Here is a 24,423-nt window from a genome sequence, read left to right as displayed (position 1 = left end):
AAGGCTGGATCCTGAGTCCTTTAGCGCTAAACCGGAGGATCTGACACCTTTCGTATCTCTCTCCACTCCTGCTGAAATCACTCTTGATGCACATGAGTCCAACTGTGTCATGTTTACTTCCTGTTTGTCACCGTTGTTCCTTCAAACTGCAAACTGCCTGTTCGTGTCATTATTGCGTTTTTCTCTTTTCACTTATTTCGTTACCTTTATAACACTGCCTGTATAGAGAAGGATAGCAGTCTGCATTAAACAGTACAAACATACATGCGTAGATGTATGCATGCACCCATAACAGGCCAACATGTCACTCAGGGAGTTGCAGGCTATCCTCTAAACCTGGGAATTCCTCTGATGTAACATTTTACTCAGCAAGAGAGTGACTTCCGCTGTGATGAGTAGGCAGCTTCACTGTATGCACATGCCAAGTTCACAAGCTTTTGGGATAAATGAGACAAACATGGACTGTAAAAGTGGCAGACTGGAGCCAAAGCAAAACAAGAACAGGGAAAGGTTTAGAGAGGATGACACTAAAATGTGAAAGCTGTAGAAACAGAAGAAGAGCTGAGAGAGAGAGAGAGAGAGGAGCTTACTTTCCATCAGCACAGCTGTGATCAATATTAGTGTCTGACAGGGCTGTGCTCGAGCCTTTACTGTAAATCACTTCCTATTATGATGGAACCTCTATATCACACACAAAACTGACCGGTTCCAAACACGCTAACACACACACACACACACACACTGTATGCATTTATCCACAGAGCAGCTGCTGTGGTACAGTTATGTGCATTCCCTAAAACAGGTAATAAACAGCACTGCAGCACCACAGTGACCTACTTCAATTTAACACTGAAGTCATCACTAGTTTAATGTGCAACATGCACTTGGGGGGATTCATGCTAAACAAGAACAAGAGGCACTGAGAAACACAAGTTTGACACCTGAAGCAGTTATTTCAACAAGCAAGCTCACACTACAGTCTTTTCCTGGAAAATGAGGCAACCTTTGCTTTCACAAGATGCATCCGTGTGTCCAGTTTTGTTTGTTTTTTTGCCTCTCCAACTTAGGGATGTGCTGGAACTGGACCAACAAAGAGAGAACATCCGCGCCCAATTAAGAATCGCTAATTAACCTAAACCTGTCTTTGGACTGTGAGCGGAGCGCCCAGTAGAAACCCAGACAGGCACAGTGACATACAAGCACAGACACACAGACAAACAAAGACAGACAGATTTAATAATGAAATACTCACTGATTCAGTTCCACATCCAAAATGAACTTCCGACCAAAAGCGTCAACTTGAAAGCTCGCTTGGGCCACATGGTTCACCTAAAAAAGACAGAGAAGAGAAGCTGCACGCTGTTTCTAAAGTCCCCGTTATCACATGCATGGTGAAGTTCAGTATCATAGACATGGATAAGTCTCATCTACACTGATGGACGGCTGCATTGTGTGTTTATAGCACCGATTAGCTGCAGGAATGAAGTAAGCCAAGTCTGCACACACACATAACCCTAACTGGTCACAGCAAATGCCTGCACCTCCCTGCGCATGGTTCTGCCGGAGGTTTCTTCCTGCTAAAATTGAGTTTTTCCTTCCCTCTGTCACCAAGTGGTTGTTCACTGGGATCAATTGTTTATTTGGGGGGGGTTCTATTATTGAAGGGTCTTTACCTTACAATATAAAGCACCTTAAGACAAATGTTGCTGTGATTTCATGCTATATAAATACAGCTGAACAATAAAATTGAATTGAAGTGAATTAAGTTCACCATCAAAAAGAAAAAAAAATCTAACCCTACGCCGACTCATTTAATGTTTCTTCACCGATCACTGCTTCATCTCTAAGTGCATGAACTCTGTTTGATTGATGTGGCTGGGGGAGGGTCTGATTCATTCCAAGTCTTGGACACATATTGTATGGGGTGTGCCCCCTGGGTCAATAATAACTCCCCACAGTAATTCCTTTAGGTCCAGTAAAGCCCCAGTGGAGACCTTAAGCATGGCTTACCGTCTCCCTGAGGCTTGGGCTACCTGCTTTACAGACTGGACACTACATGACAACAAAGGAGAAAGTGTGTGTGTGTGTGTGTGTGTGTGTGTGTGTGTGTGTGTGTGTGTGTGTGTGTGTGTGTGTGTGTGTGTGTGTGTGTGTAGGCTGTCATTTCAGGAAGTGCCCCTGTGCTCACCCAAGGATAGCCTGATGTCCCCAGTGATCACAGACTCTATTGTCTGCAGGAGCGTGCCTGTGCCGGTCAATGCATATATGAGCAGTTAAGAGGTTGTGTGGGTGTGTGCAAGAGCATGTGCAAATGGCAATTCCACACTTTGATGAAATCTAATCTGGCAGATTGTATCCACGAGGGTAGGAGGTACCAGTAATTGTGGTTAATGAAAGCACATCCCATCCTGACTTAGCAGGACCAATATGAGGAGACCACTGGTGACTCCTCTCGCATTGATTTCTGAGTCATGGCGAGCCTGATTTTCCACTCGTGATGGTTCAAGAATGACTATAAGCCTATCATTGCTCTGCAGAGAGGCAGGCAGGAAATGCAAACCGACACAGTTAGACTGATTTCACTGGAAGTGTTTGTTTTTTCACCAAAACAACAAGAGCACCTTGCTGAACTCCCCGCAGCTCATTCAGTGCTGTTTGTGTCTGCGACTTAAAAATAGGTGATGCGAGAGAAGCCTATAAATAACTCCATGTGTGTCGCACATTTTCAGAACTATCTGACAGATTTGTTTTTAGGCTGTTGATCTAAAAACAGCCAATAACTGATCAAACATTGCGCAAGTGACATCACGAGCATCAGCTCTCTGGAGATTAAAAGACTCGGAGCACAAATCAAATCTCCTCACCCTCCCATCCTCGATCATCTGCATTTGCAATGTACATTTTATGACTTTGATGTTTTAACTTGCTGCCTGTACGCAAGCTCTTTTATGACTATGAGTTGGCACAATATGATATCAGAGTAAAATAAACGCATCTCCTGGGCTGTAAACTCCAGAGAATGAGAGTGACTCAGGAAATAATGAGGGTTTAGATCAAAATATGACATATTTTGAGCAAAATCTCTCGTAGAAAACTGTTGTGCTGCTCTGCAGAAACGCTACCTCTGAAATTCAGTTCACAGCAAGCCTGTGCCACAAACCTGCCGTGAGACTAGAATGAGCTTCAAAAGGAAAACATTAAAATGATATCTGACGGCAGATGGTTCAACTTAGCTTGTTTACCCAATGGGCTGCAGCTCAGGCTGAGGTGTGAGAGAGACAAAGGGTTAACACCTCCCTGCCTGATGCCATCTGTAGCCCTCTCCGCTCGCTGAGCCCTGAGTAGGCTAGCCTTACTCAAGCCTAAGCCATACAAATTAAAAACACTTAACATGTTTGTACAATGCTAACTGACTCATTCCTTGAAAGGAACCCAGCAGACTGAACTGACTCAGTGAACACAGCTACACTATTACCGCACTGTACTAGTCATGGTAGGCAGGCAAAGCCAAATGCCTCCAGGCTTTTCCGCAGCTGGTAGTTTTCAATAACAGCTCTCTGAATAATTTTCAAACATTAATAATTTTCTGGGTGATCATGTCCGAAGTGTAATCCAACCATACTCTTTATTACCTGTAAGTCTACAGTGTATTTCTTGGTTCTTGGCGCTAACATCCAAAAACAGGGGCTGCTGCAGGCAATCATATTACATAGTACATAGTATATGCAATCATATACATATCTGCAGAGGCATTTAAATATTTATGTCTTTATTTAAGTAATTTGCCATTTTAGAGACCAGTCCTTTTTCAGAACTGTAGAGTAAATATTAAAATATTCACCGCGCCATACCCAAAAGATCAGCTAACATCAGCAACATATATCAATTTTTCATAATAAACAACAGCTCCATTAAAAAAAAATAATGAGTCCTTAAAGTAGTTATTATCACAGTATTATTATACAAAATACTGAACCGCCCGTTTTATTTGCTGACAATAGAGTTTAATGCCCTCTGGTGGACAAAAGAAACAACCCAACCCTATTTCTAAATGACCCAAAAGACAGGCCAGAGCGCTTCTAAGACTAAGTCAACAGTGATCGCCCAGCTCGCAGTACATGCTGACGCTGGTATACATGTGACAAGCCAAAGTTTGCTGATCATGGGCTCAATAAGAAAGCTTCTGGTCATTCGTTTTCATGTGTAAGGTGAAAAATGCTGCCTAGTGGGACATTAGGCAGCGTTTTTGAGGTGGTAGGTGAGGCAGCTGCTGAGACAACAACCCAGCTGGACGGACGAGATGCAAGCTAAAATATTAATTATCCGGTTTGAGCAGGTGACATATAGTCGATCATTTTGAGTGGGGATAAATGAACTCAGAGGTCCTATCACTAATCTTAGTATTTTAAAGCATTTTATGGGTGTAGGTTGCGGTGGGATTTTTTTCTTCTTTTGCTTATGACCCATATAGCACCTCCAGGCTGTGTAATTAGTGTGACCTGCTCGTGTCAAAATGTTGTCAGCGTCCTTTTTTTGTATCCCTGCTTGCTAAATAATGATCCCCCCCCCCCCCCCCAACCGTGAGGACACGTAGGGAGGGGTTGAATGGATAAAATAGACAACTGTAAACACAGAGGCATCTTTCCACAATCGCACACTCCACCCTCACAACACGAAAGCACCTTGTGTACCTGCGTGGAGTCGGAGCTGGCGCTGGCTTTAATCCTGGTGCTGAGCTCGTCCTGTGTGATCTGGCTGTGGTTGTGCCTGCTGTAGAGCAGGCGGAGAGGCACCGTGTCCTCCTTCCCGACAAACCTACCCGCATCACGAAGAGCCTTCAAGCTCGACAAGGCGTCTCCTGCACAGAGAGAGAGATAGAGAGAAAGGGGACAACACCGACTTCATTACGCGCCCCGTTCCTCCGCGCGGAGATCAGCAGTGATAGAAACGCGCGGATCACAAACAGTTATGATTAAAATGTCGATGGTTTTCATTTCCTTTTCACACAGTGGAACAGCTGTGGGTTGCGTGCATGTTTTTAAATTCAGGAAGCATGAAGCAGACGAGGCGTTGATTAACAAATAAACACAGGCCCTTTGATAGTGATTTAACGCTTTGGCTGCGCAATAACAATTCATGCATCATCCAAAATAGCATCAGTTACCATCTCCGGCGTTAGGGCTGCTCTGGTGACCGACGTGCATCAATTCACAGACGCACAAAAGGGAAATCCACCATCGCGGGCGCATCATCAGCACCATCTCCTCCGTCTCTCTCTCTTTCTGTGTGGCTGGAAATTATAAACAATGCGGTATTCCAGGAGAGGACTCTCGGGGTCCTGCCTTCGCTAAGGGAGCTTCAAGCCGGGGCTGGTCGTCTGGTTAGTGCAGTGTCGCTGATGGGGGGCCATCGGGGGTGCTTAGGAGTCTGAACGCCGAGCGCGTTTGAGCGCACCGAAACCCCGCGGATCAGCAGCGCGGAGAATGCTGGAGGCGAGAGAGAGAGAGAAACAGAGAGGGCGGGAGGATGGGAGGGAGATCTAGGGACACCTCCTTAAAACACATGAGTGTTCGGTGGCTCACTGCAGAGACGCCTAATGCATAAATATGAGCGGAGGTTGGATGAGGAGAAAATGTGGGCTCGGCCTTCCGCCGACTGGACCTATCTGGGACGACATAAAAGCTCCTCCATGTTAAATCGCTGCAGAAGCGCCATTCCTGCCCAGTCTTGCCTGTTGTTATCATAATGACTCACTCCATCATCTGCCTCCAAAAAAGGCATCCTCCACCCCAACCCAGGAAAAAAAAACAAGACAATTAGATAAAATTGTGCAATTTAGAGTATATGACCATTTTGTCTCTCTAGTCAAATGATATTTTCTTATTTGTTGATGTTGCTTCTTCATCTTCCTTCAGAGATGAGTTGATCGGGTAAATTTGGAGATCCCATAGTCGGTTAATGTACAGTGGGCATAGGAACACACTCGCTTCCACATTTATTTGTGCTCATTCAAAACAACCTATAAATATTTACCTACACTTGATAACTCCACTGCATGAGCCAGGATCAGTGACAAACCCATCACACCACAGCGGCCTTTTAGTGTGCGTGGTTTATCCTCTCACTTACATACCTGTAGATTACTGCCAAAGATACACTTGTTTCCATTTGCTTAGTCGAATCTATGAAAAATATCAAAGGTAATAGTTTGACAGGAATAAAATTATATTTTTGCACCAACAACATGACTGCCAAAAGGCTATTGGCTGTCTTGGTAATATAGTAACAAGTAGATATAAAAGTACCAGGCCTAAAAAATAAAAACCCAGAAAGCTAAATCTACAACAAGTGAACAGTATCTGAAACCCATGTTCTTAAGAAATAGAAAGAAATAATTCAAAGACCTGACAGATGGATCTGTACCTATAGTTGATCTACTGTTATCTGAAGCCTCATTAGAAATGGCCTCAGTGGAAGGGTGGCTGTCAGTCAAGAAGCCATTCTCAAGGAAGGAAAACAGGTGAAAAAGGCTGAGGCATGACAAATTACACAAGACCTGGACTGAAAATCAGTGGTAACAGATGTTGTGTAGTCATTAATTCAAAGTCAAAATTTCTGGCTGTTCAGAAGAGGTCAGGAGAAAAGTACGACAGTGAGTGCCTACAGCCATCTGTGAAACACGGTGGAGGCTCAGTCATAGTGTGGGGCCGAATTTCAGAGTGTGGTTTGGGGGATTTTATCATATTTGATGAATCTTTGAAAACAGAAAAGTACCATCACATTTTGATCCACCATGCAGTACCATCTGGAAAGCATCTGATTGACAACAGCTTATTTTTTAGCATGACAATTATCCCAAACATGGCACCAGTCCAGTAAAAGCAGAAAAAGTCCTAATTTTTAAATTTAGTAAACAGCAGCAAGAAATATTCAATATGTGCTCAGTAGGGCCTTACACACTTGAAAAATAAAATTTTTTACTGCCCTCTAATGGACAAACTATACATTTGTGAAACTCTTTAAATTTCCTTATGTATAATATATGCTGTATTCCATTATTAGCCAATATTTATACAGGTATGCATGTAAGCCATATTAGTCAGAAATGATGGTTTGTTAAGTATGATGATAAAACACAGTGCTAACAGGATGCAACCAGCATGAAAGATGGCCATGTCAGGATTCAGCAGTCGCCAGTATCACTGTGCTTGTACCTCAGAACACATCGATGCTCATTTTCTTAATGCCAGTGGCGCAGAGTCCCATTTGACCCAGCACATCCATTTGAGAGTGGTGAGGGAGAACAAGGGCACTATGCTAATGCACTAAATGCAGGGAAAAGGAAGACACTGAGCTAATGCATCAGGAGGAGAGGGAGGAAGAAAGAAAAAAAAAAAAAAAAAAAAAAAAAAAGCATGGCGGGGTCATAAAAAGTGCACTTAGGAAGAATTTTTAAAATGTCACACATAACGCCAAATACCATGCAGACAACCTGCAGGTCATTCACATTACAACACACAGAAAGAGACGCTCACAGTACAACAGGCATTTATTTGAATTACACATCCACATCCTTGTGTCTGAAAGGATTAAAGATAATTGTCATGACTGAAGCTGCCTTTTATCCATAAGATGCTCTTTAAATTCTACAGTCAGCATTCATGGAAAGAAAATCATTTAAAATAAAAATTCTTGCACCAATTTTTCATAGGTTTTTTTTTCCCAAAATGGCAATAAAACAAAACATAGCTGCTCTGACATTACCGTACCCCATCAGTGTCAAAATACTGAAATGTATTCACAATATTCTTTCACAGAAAACGACCATTTCAAGAGAGTTGCTCACTTCCTTTATTAAACACATGCCCGTTCACAGGAGAAGCAGGAGAGCCACACAACCACGCACTGTCTTCAAGTCAAGTTAGATGTAGACTGAGCAAAAGGGACTTGGAGCTAACGTTAAGCTGGCACTACATTTCATGTACTCAGCAGATTACTCTGGTCAAAGAAATGGTTTGACTGATTTCACGTACTTTTTACAGGTTCAAGTATGTAAAATACTGACTTGCAGTTGCTGTCCCTTTTAAAAAGGGACTCTTTTGTGTTTTCCCTTATTTAGTTTGTTTTAGGACGGCCAAAGCTTCATATAAAGATGTCACTGTATATGAACATAATGTCAATGAGCAAAAAGTTTAGGCTTCAGACTGTTTTTCCCATTCTTAGCTCCATATGATTTCATAGAGAGAGGCTCTATGGGGGAGGGGGGGGATTAGGGCTATATGGTTAGAAATAACAATAACAATATTACTAGGGCCACTCTAAGTTTTACAATATATACTACTCTGTAAACAAAATGTTAAAAATCACCATCATCTGATTGAAGGAGGAGAGCTGATGCATTTCTTATCAAACACAAAAGCCAGGACCTTCTATTAACATCTTAAATCTAACAGCTTGTGTAGTCCAGGACACAGGAATTCAAGCTAATCCCTTTAGCTTGTCTATTTGTAGTCCTCAAAGCCGTGAAACTCCACATCCATGTCATCACTGGACTGGAAAAGCTTCCAGAGCTTCAATAAAGAGTTATCAGAAACATCGCCAGGCTCTACATGTTCGACGTTTGTGTCCAATTTTCGTCTTTTGTGCTTGTAAACTTTTATCCTCCTCTGAATTTTCTGGACTGGAGAGCAGCTTTCTGTAGGAAGGCATCCTTTTTTCTTTCCAGAGTCATTTTTTCCAGTCACTTTCTTATCAGACTCTTGTTCATTTTCAAAAAAACTGAGGCTTTTTGAGGCCAAATTATTCTGTATGTTCATATTATCAACGCGCAAAGTTGAGCTGTTTATGTCCTCATGAGGCATCTGGTCCAGCAGGTCATCCTGGCAATCTCTGGTGGGCAAAGAGGGAAGAAATTCACCTCTTGATGGGGCTTCTTCTGACTCAAACTGAGGACTTTGAGGCTGATTAGATTTTTGGGTGCGGGCAGTGTGTGAATTCTGTCTGCACACCCGTTTACGTTCAAGCAACTTGTGCCTGGATCTGTCTGAGTAAGTGTAGCAGCTCCTCTGGTCGCCCTCTCTGTCAATCAATTCAGCAGAGGCAGGCACGGACGCGATTTTTATATCCTGTCTGGAATTTAATTCTTCGTTCACATCAACTGTCCATGGCTCCTCTTCTTGAACAGTCTCTGAAGGATCTCCCTCGTACCTTAGTTCAGGTTTTCTACATGGTCCAGGAGCAATCAGAACACAGGAAACACTGCACTTTGGTCTAATGGGAATCAAAGAAAAAACAAAACAAACCCTTTAATTAGCTACGTGGGATAAAAATATTAAGGAAAAACATTTTACAAGAGATTTAAATGGGGTTTTGTTTTTTGACAAATTTTGCTAAAACCCTCCCCCCCCAAAAAATTACCTTTTGAGTTTAGCTCCTTTAACGTGCATGAAGTTGTGGTTCAAGGTTGAAATCAATCTGTCCACCAGCAAGTACTCATCACTCTTAGAGAAAGCCCTGTGACTCTCACTCTGCAGATGCTGAACAAAAAAGACACAGTTAAATAATGGAGAATTACCGCAGTCCATCCAAGGCCAGTGAGGCTCTACGGCACAAACACCTACATACAAAAAGAGGCATTTGAAGCTCCTGCCACATAACTGTTCACAGTGAATAAAAGCAATTTACTGAGCAACCCATTAGAGCAAAGCAGCCAAAAAGCAGTTTTTCCATGATTGTGTTAAACACCAGAGAACACTGATGAGGGACTTGAAACAGATATACGAACATACAGGTTTGGTTAGTTTCCTTCTCAGTTAAATACTTTATTTGACACAATTTATCATTAATACATTTCTATCCATGTCTGCAAGCAATACTGTGCTTAACTGGAGTGAAAGTGGTTGATTCTGGACCAGATAATCTGTATTAATGTAATCAAAGTAACAGATCTAAAGTTGTAAATCTGCTTTTTTCCATATACACTACATCTATCACCCAAAACAAAAACTTAATAATGTTTTCAAGTTTATCAGTTAGTTTGATATTATGTTACATGATGTTAGGAAATGCCAACAAAGAAATGTACCACACATCTGCTAGCTAAGCAAATAAAGAGCCTTCTATCAGATAATTACTGCAGCAATTAAAACATTTAACCTTAACTAATGTTCTGGTAACCTCTTAAAACAGCTAAAGTCAGAAGACACAGCCCATCAAAGTGGAGAAGATATTACTCCGTTTCAGAAGGTCAAATTATTCAAGAAGCTTATTGTCATGTACACTGCAAAACACAAATGGTTACACAGAAAAATGAAATTCTTACTTTGCAGTTCTCACAATAAGTAAAACAGTGCTTTGTAGCACATGTGTGGGTGTAATCAGAATTACACCCACACATTAGCCTGCATGAAGCTAAGCAAACAACTAAGGAGGATGCTGAAACTACTGAAACTGGGTGAATAACTGTCTGACAAAGTGGTCACCAAAAAAAATAAATAAATCTTGAATAATCCTGAGATCACTTAAAGATTTGGTGAAATCAAATCATTAAAAAAAGATTAAAAAAAAAAAATCTGTATTTTATAATGTAAGTAAGAGCATTTGCACACAGAGTGCAAAGAGAACGCAAGGGATTGAGACTAAACAGCTGTGTAGCTTTAAAACAACCATTTATCATTGAGGTCATCCTGAAAAGCTCTACAGTTTGCAAAAGGAGCATAAATATTAAAGCAATTTAAAAAAAAAATCTTATTAAAAAAAAAAAAAAAAAAAAAAAAAGTCTTATAACCAGATTTATCCTGTTCCAGACAAATGACTTTAAAAGATCCTAGTAAAAGTAATGATAATTAGAAAAACAAAACAAAAACGTTTTTCTCTTGATTCGAGATATTGGATGAGCTTATCAAAGGATTGCACATTGTCATGAAAGTTAAAGGCAGTCCATCAAAATATTAAGAGTGTGACTTTGACTAATAAGTGTAATTAAAGAAGGATAATACGCTGTGGGTCCTGTTAGGGCTGTGCGATATGACCAATATCTCATATCCCGATATAAGAATTCTATCGTCCCGATAACAATATAAATCACAAAAATGTAACATTTTTGTAAATTCTGTGAATCTCGGGCAGCTTGACTTGAGGGAAGTGTTTCGAGCTAACTCCTGTATATATGTGCCATATAAGAAATATGGCACATGTCGCAGGTCTAACACACATGCGCAAACAATCATTCGTACTCACATTCACATCTATGGGCAATTTAGAGTTTACCAGTTAACCTATCCCCACAAAGGCCATGTCCACACTAATTTGTTTTTGTTTGATAATGCATCTTTTTCTCTCCGTTTTGACCATCCGTCTACACTAAAATGGCATTTTTGGTCAAGGAAAACGAAGCGTTTTGAAAACGCTCTCCAAAGCAGATACATTTGAAAACGCCGTTTTTGCGTCGCAGTGTGGACAGCGAACCTGGAGCCTTTTCGAAAATGATGACACATTTTAGTCAGGAATCAGGAGTACCCGGAGAGAACCCACACAAACACGGGGAGAACATGCAAACTCCACACAGAAAGACCCCGGCCTGATGGTGGAATTGAATCAGGACCGTCTTGGTGTGAGGCAACAGTGCTAACCACCTTGTTTAGCATTTAAAACGGATTTTGCCATTTTTCAGTCAAAGATTCTCCATTTTGTTTCCAAAAACAGGTTTAAGTGAAAATTCGTGGATGTTAACCAAACCGAAATCATACCCCCTCATACCAGATCATTCACCAGGGATTATTTATCTCTTAGCATCTGCACAAAGACTTTCAAAATAAGTGCTTGTGTGGAAGTTCTCACATTTAGAAATAGCAGGATTGTAAAAACAGTTTGTGTGCACTGTGCCGTGTGACAGTTTTACAAACTTACCATCGTAAGCTGGTTGTATTTGATCATACAGCACTCGCAGTAGCCGCCTCGTTTCTTTTCTCTGTTCTTCTTTCGTCCTTGAGCTCTCTCCTCACTGACTGAGGCTTTCACACCTCTGTTTCAGAGTAGCCCAGAGGATTAGCAAATAAAGCAAATGAAAAAAAAAAGTTTAGTATTTTGATAAACTCTTCAGGAGTTCATTTAAGACCTCTTGAGCAGCTCCAGCAGTACCATTTACAATTGCATGGTTCAGAACTTTTCAGACCCACAGCTATGATCAGAGATAGCCTTACACCTATCATGGGCATGGTTGTCATGGTATTTTCAGGCTTTTAAGGATTTCCTTGATAATTTTCAGGGTCAAATGATTACAATACCAGACTTGCCAGGACATTCATGCCCATGATGACCTGATATTAGTTTTTGATCAAGTTACATAAGACACATGGGGAAACTGTGACTGCACTCCATAGCATATTTAAAATGTTTAAGCAGCACTCAGCACTTTAACCCCACCAGTATAAAATTGGTGGGGTTAAAGTGGCGAGAGATTTTTTTAAAAAGGAAGGGGACATACCTTTGTTCCCGCTGTTTGTTTGCAGGAGGATCCTTCTCCTCAGGACAGAACGGACTACAGGGAGCAGTGGTTTTCAGGTTGAACTCAGGCATGTTTGACATTGTGAGGTAGATTGGACGGTAGTGCCTGACAAAAGAGAAGGAAACCATTTTAAAAATCACAGGAACAATTTCATGACAGCAGGTGGATGCTGGATTCTTCTGACTGACTTCTTACCTACTTGAATCCTCAACCTTGATGAAAGGTTTACCAATCCGCCCGCCTGGAATACAAAACATAGATCGTTTATTAGCAAAGCAAGAAGAAGAAGAATACCAGCCTGAAGAGGTCAACTAAAATATACCAGCAAAGCTCAGTAATTTGTCTGGGTGGGGTCTACCTTTGCATTTCTCTAGGCCTTGCTTTGCTGCAGAATCAGCTTTGTCCTGTTAGAAACGACAGAAAAAAGTGAACACTTCCAATGTTAAACAAATAACTTAATATAAAGTTGGACTATTTTTCCTAGTATACACTGGAAATTCTCATCTTACACATAATTTGGTCGCAGTGGCTGCAGGAACTGAGCTTTTGATGATCTTTTTTTTCTTATGAACATATGCCATTAAATCTGGAATTGGCACAAATAAATTTAGAAAAGTCACAGATGTCAAAGCAGAATGAACTTAATTTCATACAAAGAAGAAAAATTACTTCAACTAAAACAGATACCACACACACAAAAAACATACCATCTACATATAGGATTTTCACACCCCACTCCAGGGCGTTTGACAGGATCTTGTTTACTTGAATCCTTTCCTAAAAACAAACAAGTGTGTATTAGCAGAGCAATTAAGAGCCCTCAGTAAGTATCATTCATGCTGACAAAACAAACCTGCTCTTTCACTACTCTCTCCACCAGAAACTTCCCTCGGCTTGTAACAAACTGCAAAACAACAACAGATAATGCAAAAGTATATCAATAACTAGAAAAATTATCTACAGGTTCAGAGAAGAAGTGAGATCAATCCCGGTAAAACAGACACATCATGGTGAATTCACCGTGTCGGTTTGTCCTTGAGATCTGCTCTTGATGTCGCCATGGCTGCCAGGCCGGTGTGGGTTTGAGCAAGGATACGGCGAACTCGGTCCAGAGTCTGGGCTAGGAACAGGAGAGTCCTGTCTGAGGCAGTTCACATATTTAGCCTCCCGCTTGTTAGATACCAGATACTTGATGTCCTTACTGAAGAACTTCTCCACATTCTGAGCGAAAAGATAAAGAATATAAAATGTTTTGAGAAAAACTCAAGAATAATTATTTGTCTATTCGATTCACAGAGTAAACATGTCCCAGAGCCTTTAAAAGAAAAATATTACTGAATGTCTGGTCATGTTTGTAACCTTACTAGCATTTTCTAGTCATACTACTTCTGAGTGAAATGTATTCAGTTTTGACTTATTTCTCCAGTAAGTACTGGAGTATTTGGTTGGACCTCAGGCTTTAATTTTTCATTACATTAATTCAACAAACTCCTGCAAACAGGTCAATACTGACATGAAGGCATCACACAGTTGCTTCAGATTTATCAGCGTCACATCCGTGATGAAAAACCTTTTCCCATCATGTCAAAAAGGTGGTTTATTGGATTGAGATTTTGGTGACTGTGGAGCACATTTGAGTACAGTGAACTCACTGTCATGTTCAAGAAATCAAATGTAGATGATCTGAGCTTTGTGACTAGCCATGTTACCCTGCTGAAAGCAGAAGATGGGTACAATGTGGACATAAAGAGATGGACATGGTCAGCAAGAAGACTGGTCCCAACGTGAGCCAAGAAAATACCCCTATCCTTACACCACCAACAACAACCTAACCACTGACACAAGGCAGGATGGGGCAATTCTTTCTTGTTGTTGTTGTTTTTTTTCTAAATGAGCTTACCATCCAAATGTTAGAACATAAATCAAGACTCATCAGACCAGGCTTCTTTTTCCAGTCTACTGTCATCCAATTTAAGTAATGCTGTGTGAATTGTAGCTTTAATTGTAGGCATGTGATGCTCTTTTTTTGTGACAGGGGCGTCACCCAGTGTGGTCTTTTGTTTCCATAGCCCATCTGTTTCAAGGTTTGATGTGATGTACATTGTTTGTTTGTGGCTATTTGAGTTACTGTTACTGATAGCAGCTTGGAGCAGTCTGGCCACTCTCCTCTGACATGAAGAAAACATTTTTGCCCAGAGACCTGCTGCTCACTGATATTTTCTGCTTGTGTGGGAAAATCCCGTTAGATCAGCAGTTTCTGAAATACTCAGACCAGCCTGTCTGATTAGATATTTGCATGAACAAATAGGTGTACCCAACAGAGTGGCTGGTGTGTATACGCAGCTTCATAGTTCATATGTTAAGCTAGTACAAAAGCAGTGTGACAAAATGCAAGTTTGAGCCAGTGAATGTAACCAAATAATGTCTCACCCCTCCAAGCTGTTTGATGTCACTCTCCAAAGTTTCTGCAACTCTGTTTGATGGTAGGTCCAGGTAAAACACTTTTCCAGCAAAAGGCTTGACTTGTGTGGGAACTGATGTACGTTTCGCCTGACTCAGCTTCACCTTGTCACTAGTATGTCCACCTTTTCCTGAATAACATTATAGCACAAGAGAAAGACTTAAATGTTAAACCATTTCACAAGTGATTTTTATCAGACAAGTGAGTTTTACAGCGAGTTTCCCAGACACTGATTAAACATAAACAAAAAGAGAGATTGGATTAGGATCTCCAATGACAAACTTGACGCTTAAAGCACGTTTTATATCAAGTTTATCCTTACTTGGATTAGCAGCTAAGTAAACAAACGAACCTATATCAACTGTTTTAACATTCAAGTCAATCTGGTTCAAAAGAGCTTATTTTTAAGAAAAGTAACAATCAAATAACTTCGCAAAAGATCCATTAGCGTTACATTCGTACGTTACGGTGTTAGCTGTTCGCTAGTTTGGTTAAATCTACGTTTTAAATTTTAAATGCAAAACACGGAAATAAACGCTACAGGTACCTTGCCAGCTGGGTCCCGGAAGCCTCTGACTGCGTTTTGTCTTCATTTTATTCTCGTTCATCGAGAAAAGGCTGCTTTTCTTCTCCCCTCGTCTTGAGTTAACATACTCCACAAAGGCCTCGTCAGTCCTCTGTGTGTAAACAAAAGAAAACGCATATTTGAAAAATTGGACGTAAAATGCAAGGAAACAATCATCTATTACACAGTAATGCGTAAACAAAATGTAACATTAACGTTAGCTGAAGCACAGTGCTCGCTGTCCCCATGTTAATCAATTTTAATGGTCTTAAATGTAAACTTAACGTACGTTCACAGCCTCCCTCCACAGCGGACACACAGCTTCGCCGATTAGCCTCTTTGCTCACATTTTTATGCAAGTAAATGTCGAAAAACGTCCCTAAACTTCTGTCGGCAGATTTGTTTCTCACAGGATATCCACGGTTATACGGTTTTACAGCTCCTCATCCAGAAATAATAAACTTTAACAATACCATTTGCTTAACGTCCCTTTCCCGCTTTAAATCCGGTGTCGGAGACGGTGTATGTTGCCATGTTTGACGCTTTCCAACTTCGTAACCATTTCCACGTTAAAAGGCGCTATGTTATTGAGTTAGTTTTTAAATTGAACAAATGTAATATTATTTATCTGAAAACTTGTCTTTTATGAACGTTACAGCCGTCCAATTATCGATAGTTTCAAAAACAGAGGTGTTGATGTGAAACGGAATGCTCTCCAAACCTGGCAACGCAAAAAAATACGTAAACATATTCTTGATGCTTGGATGTGGCGTTTCCCCACTATTATCAAACTAAAGTAAATTATACGAAGACAATTATATCAGTACATTGTATCATTTACAATAACTTTAATGTAGTATACATGCACGTTTAGTGTCATTTTATCTGACGTTACAAAAATAAATACAATTATTAAAGTCAAGGAATGTGCTCAGCTGGAAATTAAATTATGTCATCACGCTCTGTTTGCGTCAGGAACTACCCAGGTGCAATTTCACATGTGTTTATGCTTTCAAAGACTTTAGGACAGCAGGAACTGGCGTAGTAGGAGGATAGTTTAAACCCCGAGAGGAATGTTCGTGTTCACGAAAGACGTCGCTGATTCTGACTGACTTTAGTAGGTAGGTAAGGAGTTAACTGTGCTAGTTAGCTTGCTAAAGTTAGCCAGAGACCTGTCATGTAATTTTTTTAGGGATCGTAGCCTTGTCATGATTTATTGTGTGAATATTAAATAGGAGCCGTATTAAAAGCAATCAAATGTTTGTCTGTTTGTTTGTTTTCTATGAAGACAGGATGAATAATGAAAGTCCTGCTCCTCCTGCCACCGGCGCCATTACTCCCCTCCAACAGATGATGGCGTCCTGCTCCGGTGCCATCCTTACGTCGCTGTTTGGTGAGGCACCTACACTTCAGCTTATTACATTACAATAAGCATGCCTTTGTTTATTAACTAACACTCAGCTGGTGGTTTGTGAGGTACAACTTGTTATTGTGTTATAAAATTATTTTGATCAATCGGAGGTTTGGAGAAGTTTCCTGAACTGCTGCTTTGATTGTTTGTTCTCTGATTAAATGAAAATTGTGACAAACATCCTGAACACAGGCAATCATGTTGAGTTGCTTTTTTTTTTTTTTTTTTACAGTTACACCTCTGGATGTTGTGAAGACCAGGCTACAAGCACAGAAAAATCCCTTTCCCAAAGGTGAAATGAATTTACACTGTGTTGACTGACTGTATTTGTGTTTTAAATTATGTTACATATATCAGACCGTGATACTGTGCATGCAAAAACAAGCATTATTAAAGTAATAATAAAGATCAACTTATTTCCATAGCAGACTTTTTGGAGATATTACAGAGGTAGAAACCATGTGAGGCCCTTAAAAAAGGGTCATTTGTCCCTGTGTTTTAGCATTTGATCTGTCTTTATGTTTATTGTGGCTCCATTATATACTAAACCAGGAGAGTCAAACTAATTTTAGTTAAGGGGCAGTATAAATTGTCACTTTATAAACTTTATAACCTATATGAATCAGGAGTGGGATTAGGAAGCAGCTAGAAGAGAGCCTGAGAGGTGGAGGCAGGACAGTCAGAATACATGTGTGTGAATGGAAGGGAGACGGTGTAACAGTGAAGGAGGATGAGTTTAATACCTGCAATGAAACATCCAAAGCTCCAAAACTGCTTTTATATTTTCATACATTTTCATACCCTTGTTGTACTGCTAGCTTCACATTACCACACTAGAAACAGCAGTGAATTTTACTCAATAATTGGTTTAGCCAGTAACAACTTCACCGAAATGTTCGCATTTTGCTGACCTGAACATCCAGCCGGCCTGCGTTTGATGTCACTGTATTAAATGTTGATGTTAATATTTTTCAGGCAAATGCTTTGTCTACTGCAATGGACTTATGGACCACATATGTATATGTGAAAATGGGAATTCCAAGGCCTGGTACAAAGCTCCAGGTCACTTTAGTGGCACGCTGGTAAAAGTTTACATCCACATTACAGTTTACCTCTATAATTACCTTCTGCCATGTTTTTTAGTATCGTTTGTGTGTCGTTCTGTCTGTAAACACGGTAGCCTTGCTTCATTAAGCCTTGCTTCATTAAGCCTTGCTTTGTTAATTGACCTTGGTCAAGGTCAACTTAACGATTTAATGGTCGAAAATTGACAAAAAGCCTTATAACGTAGAATCTGTGACAAGTGTGGTGTGTAGTGGGAACATATAATATAAATATTATATTATTTTTATAAAGATTTTAAATGTAATGTCACATTTGTCCTTTGACCTCTACTCAAGGTCAGCAGATTGAGAAGAAGGCTTTATAGAGCTATTTACCACTATGTTTCCTACTGCCTTTGTTTGGGAGCTTTGGGGATGGAGATTTTACATATCAGGTTACTTTGGACCTATGAACTTTTCCTCAAGATCAAATAAGGTCTAATCTTCATAAAATATCATTTATCTGTAAAACTGTGCTTTAAATTCTGCTGCTTTTGTTTTTATTGGCAAAATGAAGAAATTGTACATGTTCTAAATATCACATTATAGATTTCATCTAAATATTATGGCACATTTGACCTCCGACCTGACTTTTACATTTCACATCTGTCTTTCTTTCAAGTTGACGCCAAAAGGCATTATGTCTTTAAAGAAAGTATTATCAGAGAATGAGCTGTCCAGTTAGTTAGAAATATACTGCAGTGTAATAGATAATAAGCTGAAGTTATTTACAAATCAGTACTTATTATCCATTACCTGCTCTTTCAGAATGGATGCATAATCAAATTATACATCTGTGGAGTTTACTGCACTACAAACTTCTTAAAGTAAAATTTAAAAAGAAACAGAAAACAAAATTAATATATACAAAATCCAATAATGTTCCCTTAAAAGTAAATGCTGTGCAGAGAGTGAGCTTCTTGTTCTGTATAATGTTTTAAAGTTAGCAGTCTGACAAGTTAAACTTAGCTTTAGTGGCTGATAGGACTGTTCCTGCTTGTATTAAGTAGAGGTGTTGTAGTACAAAACCTCTGAGTGCCACAGAGCACATCATCCTTCACTGACTCCTAACTCTGAATCTCTGCAGGATGCATTTGTCAACATAGTACGGCGTGAGGGAATCAGGTCATTATGGAGCGGTCTGCCTCCAACACTGTGAGTGTAAAGTCTATTTTTTTCTATTTCCTGATTGGGCGCCTGAGTTATTGAGCTGTGGTGGGTCAGTGGTGATTACAGCAGAGTGTTTTCCTTTGATGTGGTATTTATTCATAGTGAGCCACCTCAGAGTTTCTTCAATGATCGTAACCAAATATTTAATTATGTTACGCATCATTAAACAGAACTTTCTTCACAGTTTTTAAATTTAGATGCATTTTTGTGGCTGTCTTTTACCTGCTTAGAAAATTTTATAAGTAAGGCATGATTTATGTACCTTCTGTTATGTGCTTTCTGTTATGTGCCTTCTCCAGTGTGATGGCAGTCCCAGCGACAGTGATCTACTTCACATGTTACGACCAGCTCTGTGCAGCACTGAGGGTCAGGATGGGAGAATATGCTCAGATGGCTCCTCTCCTTGCAGGAGCTACTGCTAGAGGTGAGCTGACTGCTGTCCTACTGCTACTGAAATATGCCATATAATGCCTAATAACAGACATCAGCATTTTAACAATGTTGGGGGTCTCAAGGCCAGCCACCCTTACCTTCTGCACTGTGGCCTTGGCTTCCTGATTTTATCCAACAAGCTAGATTTTATTTAGAAAATGTTAGTGTTATTTTTAGTCTAACTTACAGGCCTGTAAGTGATTATTAAAGTAGAAAAAAGAGGCTCAATCATTAAAAGTGCCACAGCAGCATGTTACTTTCACTAACAAATCACTTCATGAACTGCTTTGTCTTCCTCCTCTGTGTGAAAGTGGGTTCGGTGACGGTGATCAGTCCTCTGGAGTTGATCCGCACTAAACTGCAGTCTCAGAAGCAGTCGTACAGGGAGCTGACCCAGTGCATCCGCTCAGCAGTGGCCAAAGAGGGCTGGCTGTCTCTGTGGAGGGGTTTGGGGCCCACGCTTCTCCGAGACGTTCCCTTCTCAGCCATGTACTGGTACAACTACGAGATGGGCAAGAGCTGGCTGTGTGGCTTGTCTAACATCACAGAACCCACGCTGACCATCACCTTTGTATCCGGAGCTGTTTCAGGATCTGTAAGTTAATTTTTCGTCTAAAACTCCACAGAATTCAACTTCCAGCCTGCAGATAAACATATTTGATAGCAAAAAAGCAGAAGTAAACTACAGCGTATCATTTCTTATTTCATTTTTGTCATTTCTTTCAGATTGCATCTATTGTAACTATGCCTTTTGATGTCGTCAAAACAAGAAAACAGGTGGAGCTTGGAGAGCTGCAAGCAAAGAACTGTAAATCTGCTTAATTTCTTTTAAATTAAAGCTTCTGAAGATTGTAAATGTACATCTGCAGCTACTTGGGGAGGTTATGTTGATGCTATATGTTCATATTTGTGTTGGCATGGTAAATAACCCAAGTCTGCAGAGTTAAATAAAAGCAACAATGAGCTTTAAAACATTTTACTTCTCATCAAAAAGGCTTCCTCATTCTGTTAAGAGGCCACAACACTTTCAAGTGACAGTCGACAAGCATCTCAAGTCAAGCCCTGTGGAGCACTTAAACCTTCTCAGTGCTGATAAGCAACACAAATAAGTGCCTCAAGTGTGTGCTTCCTCCTCTGTGGATGATGGTGATGGCTGCTCCAGCTGTTTGTAGACGCCCCCTTCTCTCCTGTTTCAGACCCCACTCCTCTTTTCAAAGCCTTGCCCTTTAAAGACTGCTGAGTGAGGAACAGGCCCTCCTGCATGTGCTCCTTAAAAACACCATTAAGCCAGTGTTCACCACTCGGTGTAAACATCAAACGGTCTCAATGAAGACGGGTGGCAGAATATCCACTCACAGTGTAGGATAAGATTGTCCTAAACAATTCTAACTCAGAGGAGTTTAGAGAGTGTAACAGCTTCAGATGAACATAGCGATGAAGATATTTCTCAGCTCATCTGTAAGGATGTGATGGAATATGTGAGGCAAAGCTGCTGCCTTTTATTGTTAAACCCACATCTCTTGTGCTCTGTTTTTGGTTGGATGATGCTGTTTGTTGCTAATTGGTGCTCTTGTGTTTGCAGTGCCAGGTCAGGCCTCCTCCACCTTCTATGTGATGTGCAGGATTGTGGCAGAAAACGGGTTTAGAGGGCTGTTTGCTGGTAAGTACTTCACTGACCCTTGACTCAGTGAGTGGCGAGTCTGAGGTAGTCATAAACACTCGCTGTAAAAACAACCTCCACCCTCTTTCAAATCTAAAGCGTTACATTTCAGGACATGATGAAAGTTTTTCACTTCTTGCCAACCTTTACATTTGGTAAATACAACCTCAGATTAACAGCATATTACATACATACCATATTACTGTTTAGTAACTTGTAGAAACACCTTTAGCTGCTGTAACATGAAGTAATAATTTCCTGTATGACTTTAAATACATTTTGGCCCACTCTTCTTTACAATGCTGTTTCCATTAAATGAGCTTTACGAACATTTGCACGAACGCGCACAGCTCTGTTCAGGTCGCCACCACATTCCAGTCAGTTTGCAGTCTGGACTTTGACTTCATTTTCTTTTTCAGCCATTTCGTTGTAGATTTGCTGCTGTTCTTAGGTTCAGTCGTCGTGTTGCATGACCCTATTTCAGCTAAGAACATTGTGGTATACACAGGATTTCATGGTTGATTTAATGATTGCAGGTGCTCAGGTTCTGTGGCTGCAAAACCAGCCCTCATCATGACCGCCTCACCACTGTGCTCGACAGTCACTATGGCTTCGTTCACACTGCAGGTCTTAATGCTCAATTCTGATTTTTTGATCAAATCTGATTTTTTTTGTCTGCTCGTTCACACTACAAATAAAATGCGACAGCAAACGCGCTCTAGTGTGAACGCTCAAAGCGGCCCTGTTAGCAGAGCTGCTCTGTGCAGCGTTATGGCATAATAATTTTAAGGGAGAATAAAAAGTCGACACACATATCTCATTCCAGACGGAGGACTCTACCACTACACTTCTCCAGTCCATTCACAGAGTCGTTGCATGGTAAGACATGGATAGGAAGTGGGCGGAGCCTTTTACCGTCATTTTATTACGACGCAAAGTACAAACACCTGTGGACACACAATCCAACAGGCCCGCATGCGCAAAAGAAGACGTCACACACAACGCGCTCTGTTTAGACCCAGAGCAAACAATATTGTTTGACTGATGGCCTTAATATAAAGATTTGTTTCGGACTTTACGTTTCCCAGTTTTTGCTTTAAGTTATTTTGTTATTTACATAATAATGTAAATAACCTAATAATGATCCTTATTGCTGTTTTAGAGGAGCGGTGCTTCAAAGGATAGTTGCAGATTTCTGTCAGAATCTGCAGATTATACAGTACAAATAAAATGTTCACATTTCTCCAACGTTGTCTTCCCAACAGTTTCACGGGATGTCCAGGAAGCGTTCACGATGTCTTCTCCGGCGCTGATAATTGGCGTCTGTCTTGTGTCAGTGACGGAAAGACGGATTTAATGCGACATGACCATCAAACAGCAGTCAATTTCTAAGACATCGGATATGTATCGGATTCAGTACCACATACAAAAGTGACCCAGATCGGATTTGAAAATATCGGATTTGTGCCGTTCACACTGTCATACCATGATCGGATATGAGTCGCATAGGGTCAGAAAAATCGGATTTGATGCACTTTCGCCTGCAGTGTGAACGTAGCCTATGACACAGTTGTGCTGACATGCTGTTTGTGATTTTTGGCCAGATGTGGGATTATGCGTTATAGCCAAACATGTCCAGTTTGGTCTCGTCTGTCTTGCGGTTTTTTCAGATGTATGCAAGTCATGCTGCCTCCTCTCTCTTTTTAGAGAGAAGCAGCTTTTTCGTTGACACTGTGCGAACACACGTGAATACTTGACACCAACTGGTCTTTTAGAGGTGCTCACACTTACTGATCAGCTGAAAAACTTCATTTGATTAGTAGCACTTGGCTGCTACTTACAGCTTCCATAGAAATTAGGAGTTTAAGTGTGTGCTTACTTTTTCACACGCTGCTTCTGTGCTTTGGCTTAAATACATACATATATGTCCTCTCTTATAGTTCGTCTTAAGGTTGTATTTACCTTTATTTTAAGACTTGCTAAGGGCCCGATTGTTTTCATGTCCTGATACATGAAACCTTATTACTGAAAGAGTGCATACATTCTGTTTAGACTGTATATAAACTCTTCTCATACCTGTGGTTTCTCTATCAGGTTTTCTCCCCAGGGTGATAAAAGTGGCTCCAGCCTGTGCCATCATGATCAGCAGTTATGAGTTTGGAAAGGCCTTTTTCCGAAAACACAACAAAGAGAGGACACATGGACCACTGCAGACCAACCCCTGACAGATTTCCCTTGGAAGAACGACGCACGCCACAACAGCTACTGCTAGACCGCACCTGAGGGTTGTACTGTCAAACCACTTAGATTTAACTTGAGGTTATTGAGCAAAGTCAGGGGTTGGAATGATGTTAAATTATACTTTAACAATAATTAAGACATATATATAAGGTGAACAAGTAACCTCAGGGCTTTAGGACTCCTTGTCTGTTTGTATATAGAGTTTTCACTGTCCGCACAACGAGCTCCATGAGATCAAGGAAAGGATGGTATTTTTTTAGATAAATTTATTGGGGCCTGAGCAGTTAATGCATTGAGGTGAATCCATATTCTCCTTTCATAGTGCAAGTCAACCAAGAAGTTGCACAGTGTTACTTCTAAAGTTATCTGGATGAGCCAGATGCTTCATTTTGCAGTGCAGATCTTTAGCATGATAAAGTTAATGTTGCCAAATTTAAAACATTAGCACAAATGGGGTTAAAAAAAAACCCCAAAAAAACAACTGTCTGTCTTCCTGCATTGTAAAATATTAAAGATGATCAGAATCGATATGAATTTATTCATATAAATTTTTACATTGTTTTTGTTGAATGCAGTAGATTCTGTGTGAAGTTGGAAAGAAATATTTTTCATCTACACCTTGTTCATTTCAGGCGTGTTTAGGAGCTAGTATATCAAAGAAAGACTTTTTATTAGTAATATATTTTCCATGTATCTCACTGAGATCATGTGCTCTGTGCCTGAACTCCTTAAATTGGAGACACAAGATCTCTATTTCACTCCTCTGTGTTGTGAGAATCCCTAAAACGTCTCCTTGCTTTTGCACAGTAGAGTGCCACTACAGCGTGAGTGTAAATAAAATAGCATTATTCAGATTGTACTATATGAAAATGTGT

The 24,423-nt window shown here is 40.4% G+C and overlaps 3 protein-coding genes across 8 annotated transcripts in view; 1 reads left to right on the top strand and 2 right to left on the bottom strand.

The window, feature by feature from the left end:
* adam22 (ADAM metallopeptidase domain 22) overlaps nt 1–5,608 on the bottom strand; it is a 68,402-nt gene extending 62,794 nt beyond the window's left edge. The window contains exons 1-3 of one of the 2 annotated variants that reach the window (XM_082550749.1): nt 5,165–5,608; nt 4,692–4,858; nt 1,253–1,329 (exon numbers count right to left, since the gene is read on the bottom strand). In XM_082550749.1, the coding sequence (XP_082406875.1) occupies nt 1,253–1,329; nt 4,692–4,858; nt 5,165–5,261 (341 nt within the window). In that variant the 5' untranslated portion in view covers nt 5,262–5,608. The remainder of the gene's footprint in view (nt 1–1,252; nt 1,330–4,691; nt 4,859–5,164) is intronic. The other variant, XM_082550748.1, reaches the window with a different exon arrangement.
* A 1,923-nt stretch (nt 5,609–7,531) lies between these two features.
* On the bottom strand, nt 7,532–16,236 carry dbf4 (DBF4-CDC7 kinase regulatory subunit). 2 transcript variants are annotated; one of them, XM_082550338.1, is made up of 13 exons: nt 15,821–16,236; nt 15,514–15,643; nt 14,936–15,096; nt 13,526–13,726; nt 13,359–13,409; nt 13,213–13,282; nt 13,015–13,091; nt 12,864–12,909; nt 12,701–12,746; nt 12,485–12,610; nt 11,908–12,022; nt 9,418–9,536; nt 7,532–9,270 (listed from the first exon to the last, which is right to left on the bottom strand). In XM_082550338.1, exons 2-13 carry the CDS (start codon nt 15,572–15,574, stop codon nt 8,502–8,504), a joined length of 1,842 nt encoding a protein of 613 aa, XP_082406464.1. In that variant the 5' UTR covers nt 15,575–15,643; nt 15,821–16,236; the 3' UTR covers nt 7,532–8,501. The 2 variants fall into 2 exon arrangements, with proteins under 2 accessions (XP_082406464.1, XP_082406463.1); XM_082550337.1 differs by having other exon boundaries at nt 16,005–16,065.
* An 84-nt stretch (nt 16,237–16,320) lies between these two features.
* Nucleotides 16,321–24,407, top strand: slc25a40 (solute carrier family 25 member 40). 4 transcript variants are annotated; one of them, XM_082550342.1, is made up of 10 exons: nt 16,321–16,652; nt 16,824–16,924; nt 17,175–17,234; nt 17,918–18,024; nt 19,133–19,200; nt 19,515–19,639; nt 19,959–20,242; nt 20,374–20,455; nt 21,230–21,307; nt 23,402–24,407. In XM_082550342.1, exons 2-10 carry the CDS (start codon nt 16,825–16,827, stop codon nt 23,530–23,532), a joined length of 1,035 nt encoding a protein of 344 aa, XP_082406468.1. In that variant the 5' UTR covers nt 16,321–16,652; nt 16,824; the 3' UTR covers nt 23,533–24,407. The 4 variants fall into 4 exon arrangements, with proteins under 4 accessions (XP_082406468.1, XP_082406467.1, XP_082406470.1 ...); XM_082550341.1 differs by having other exon boundaries at nt 16,820–16,924; XM_082550344.1 differs by having other exon boundaries at nt 16,321–16,656.
* Nucleotides 24,408–24,423: the final 16 nt, after the last annotated feature.

The sequence above is a fragment of the Aulonocara stuartgranti genome (assembly GCF_965226115.1).
Source record: "Aulonocara stuartgranti genome assembly, chromosome: 11".
In the NCBI taxonomy this organism is placed as follows: domain Eukaryota; kingdom Metazoa; phylum Chordata; class Actinopteri; order Cichliformes; family Cichlidae; genus Aulonocara; species Aulonocara stuartgranti.
This window is presented reverse-complemented; position numbering and strand designations above follow the sequence as displayed.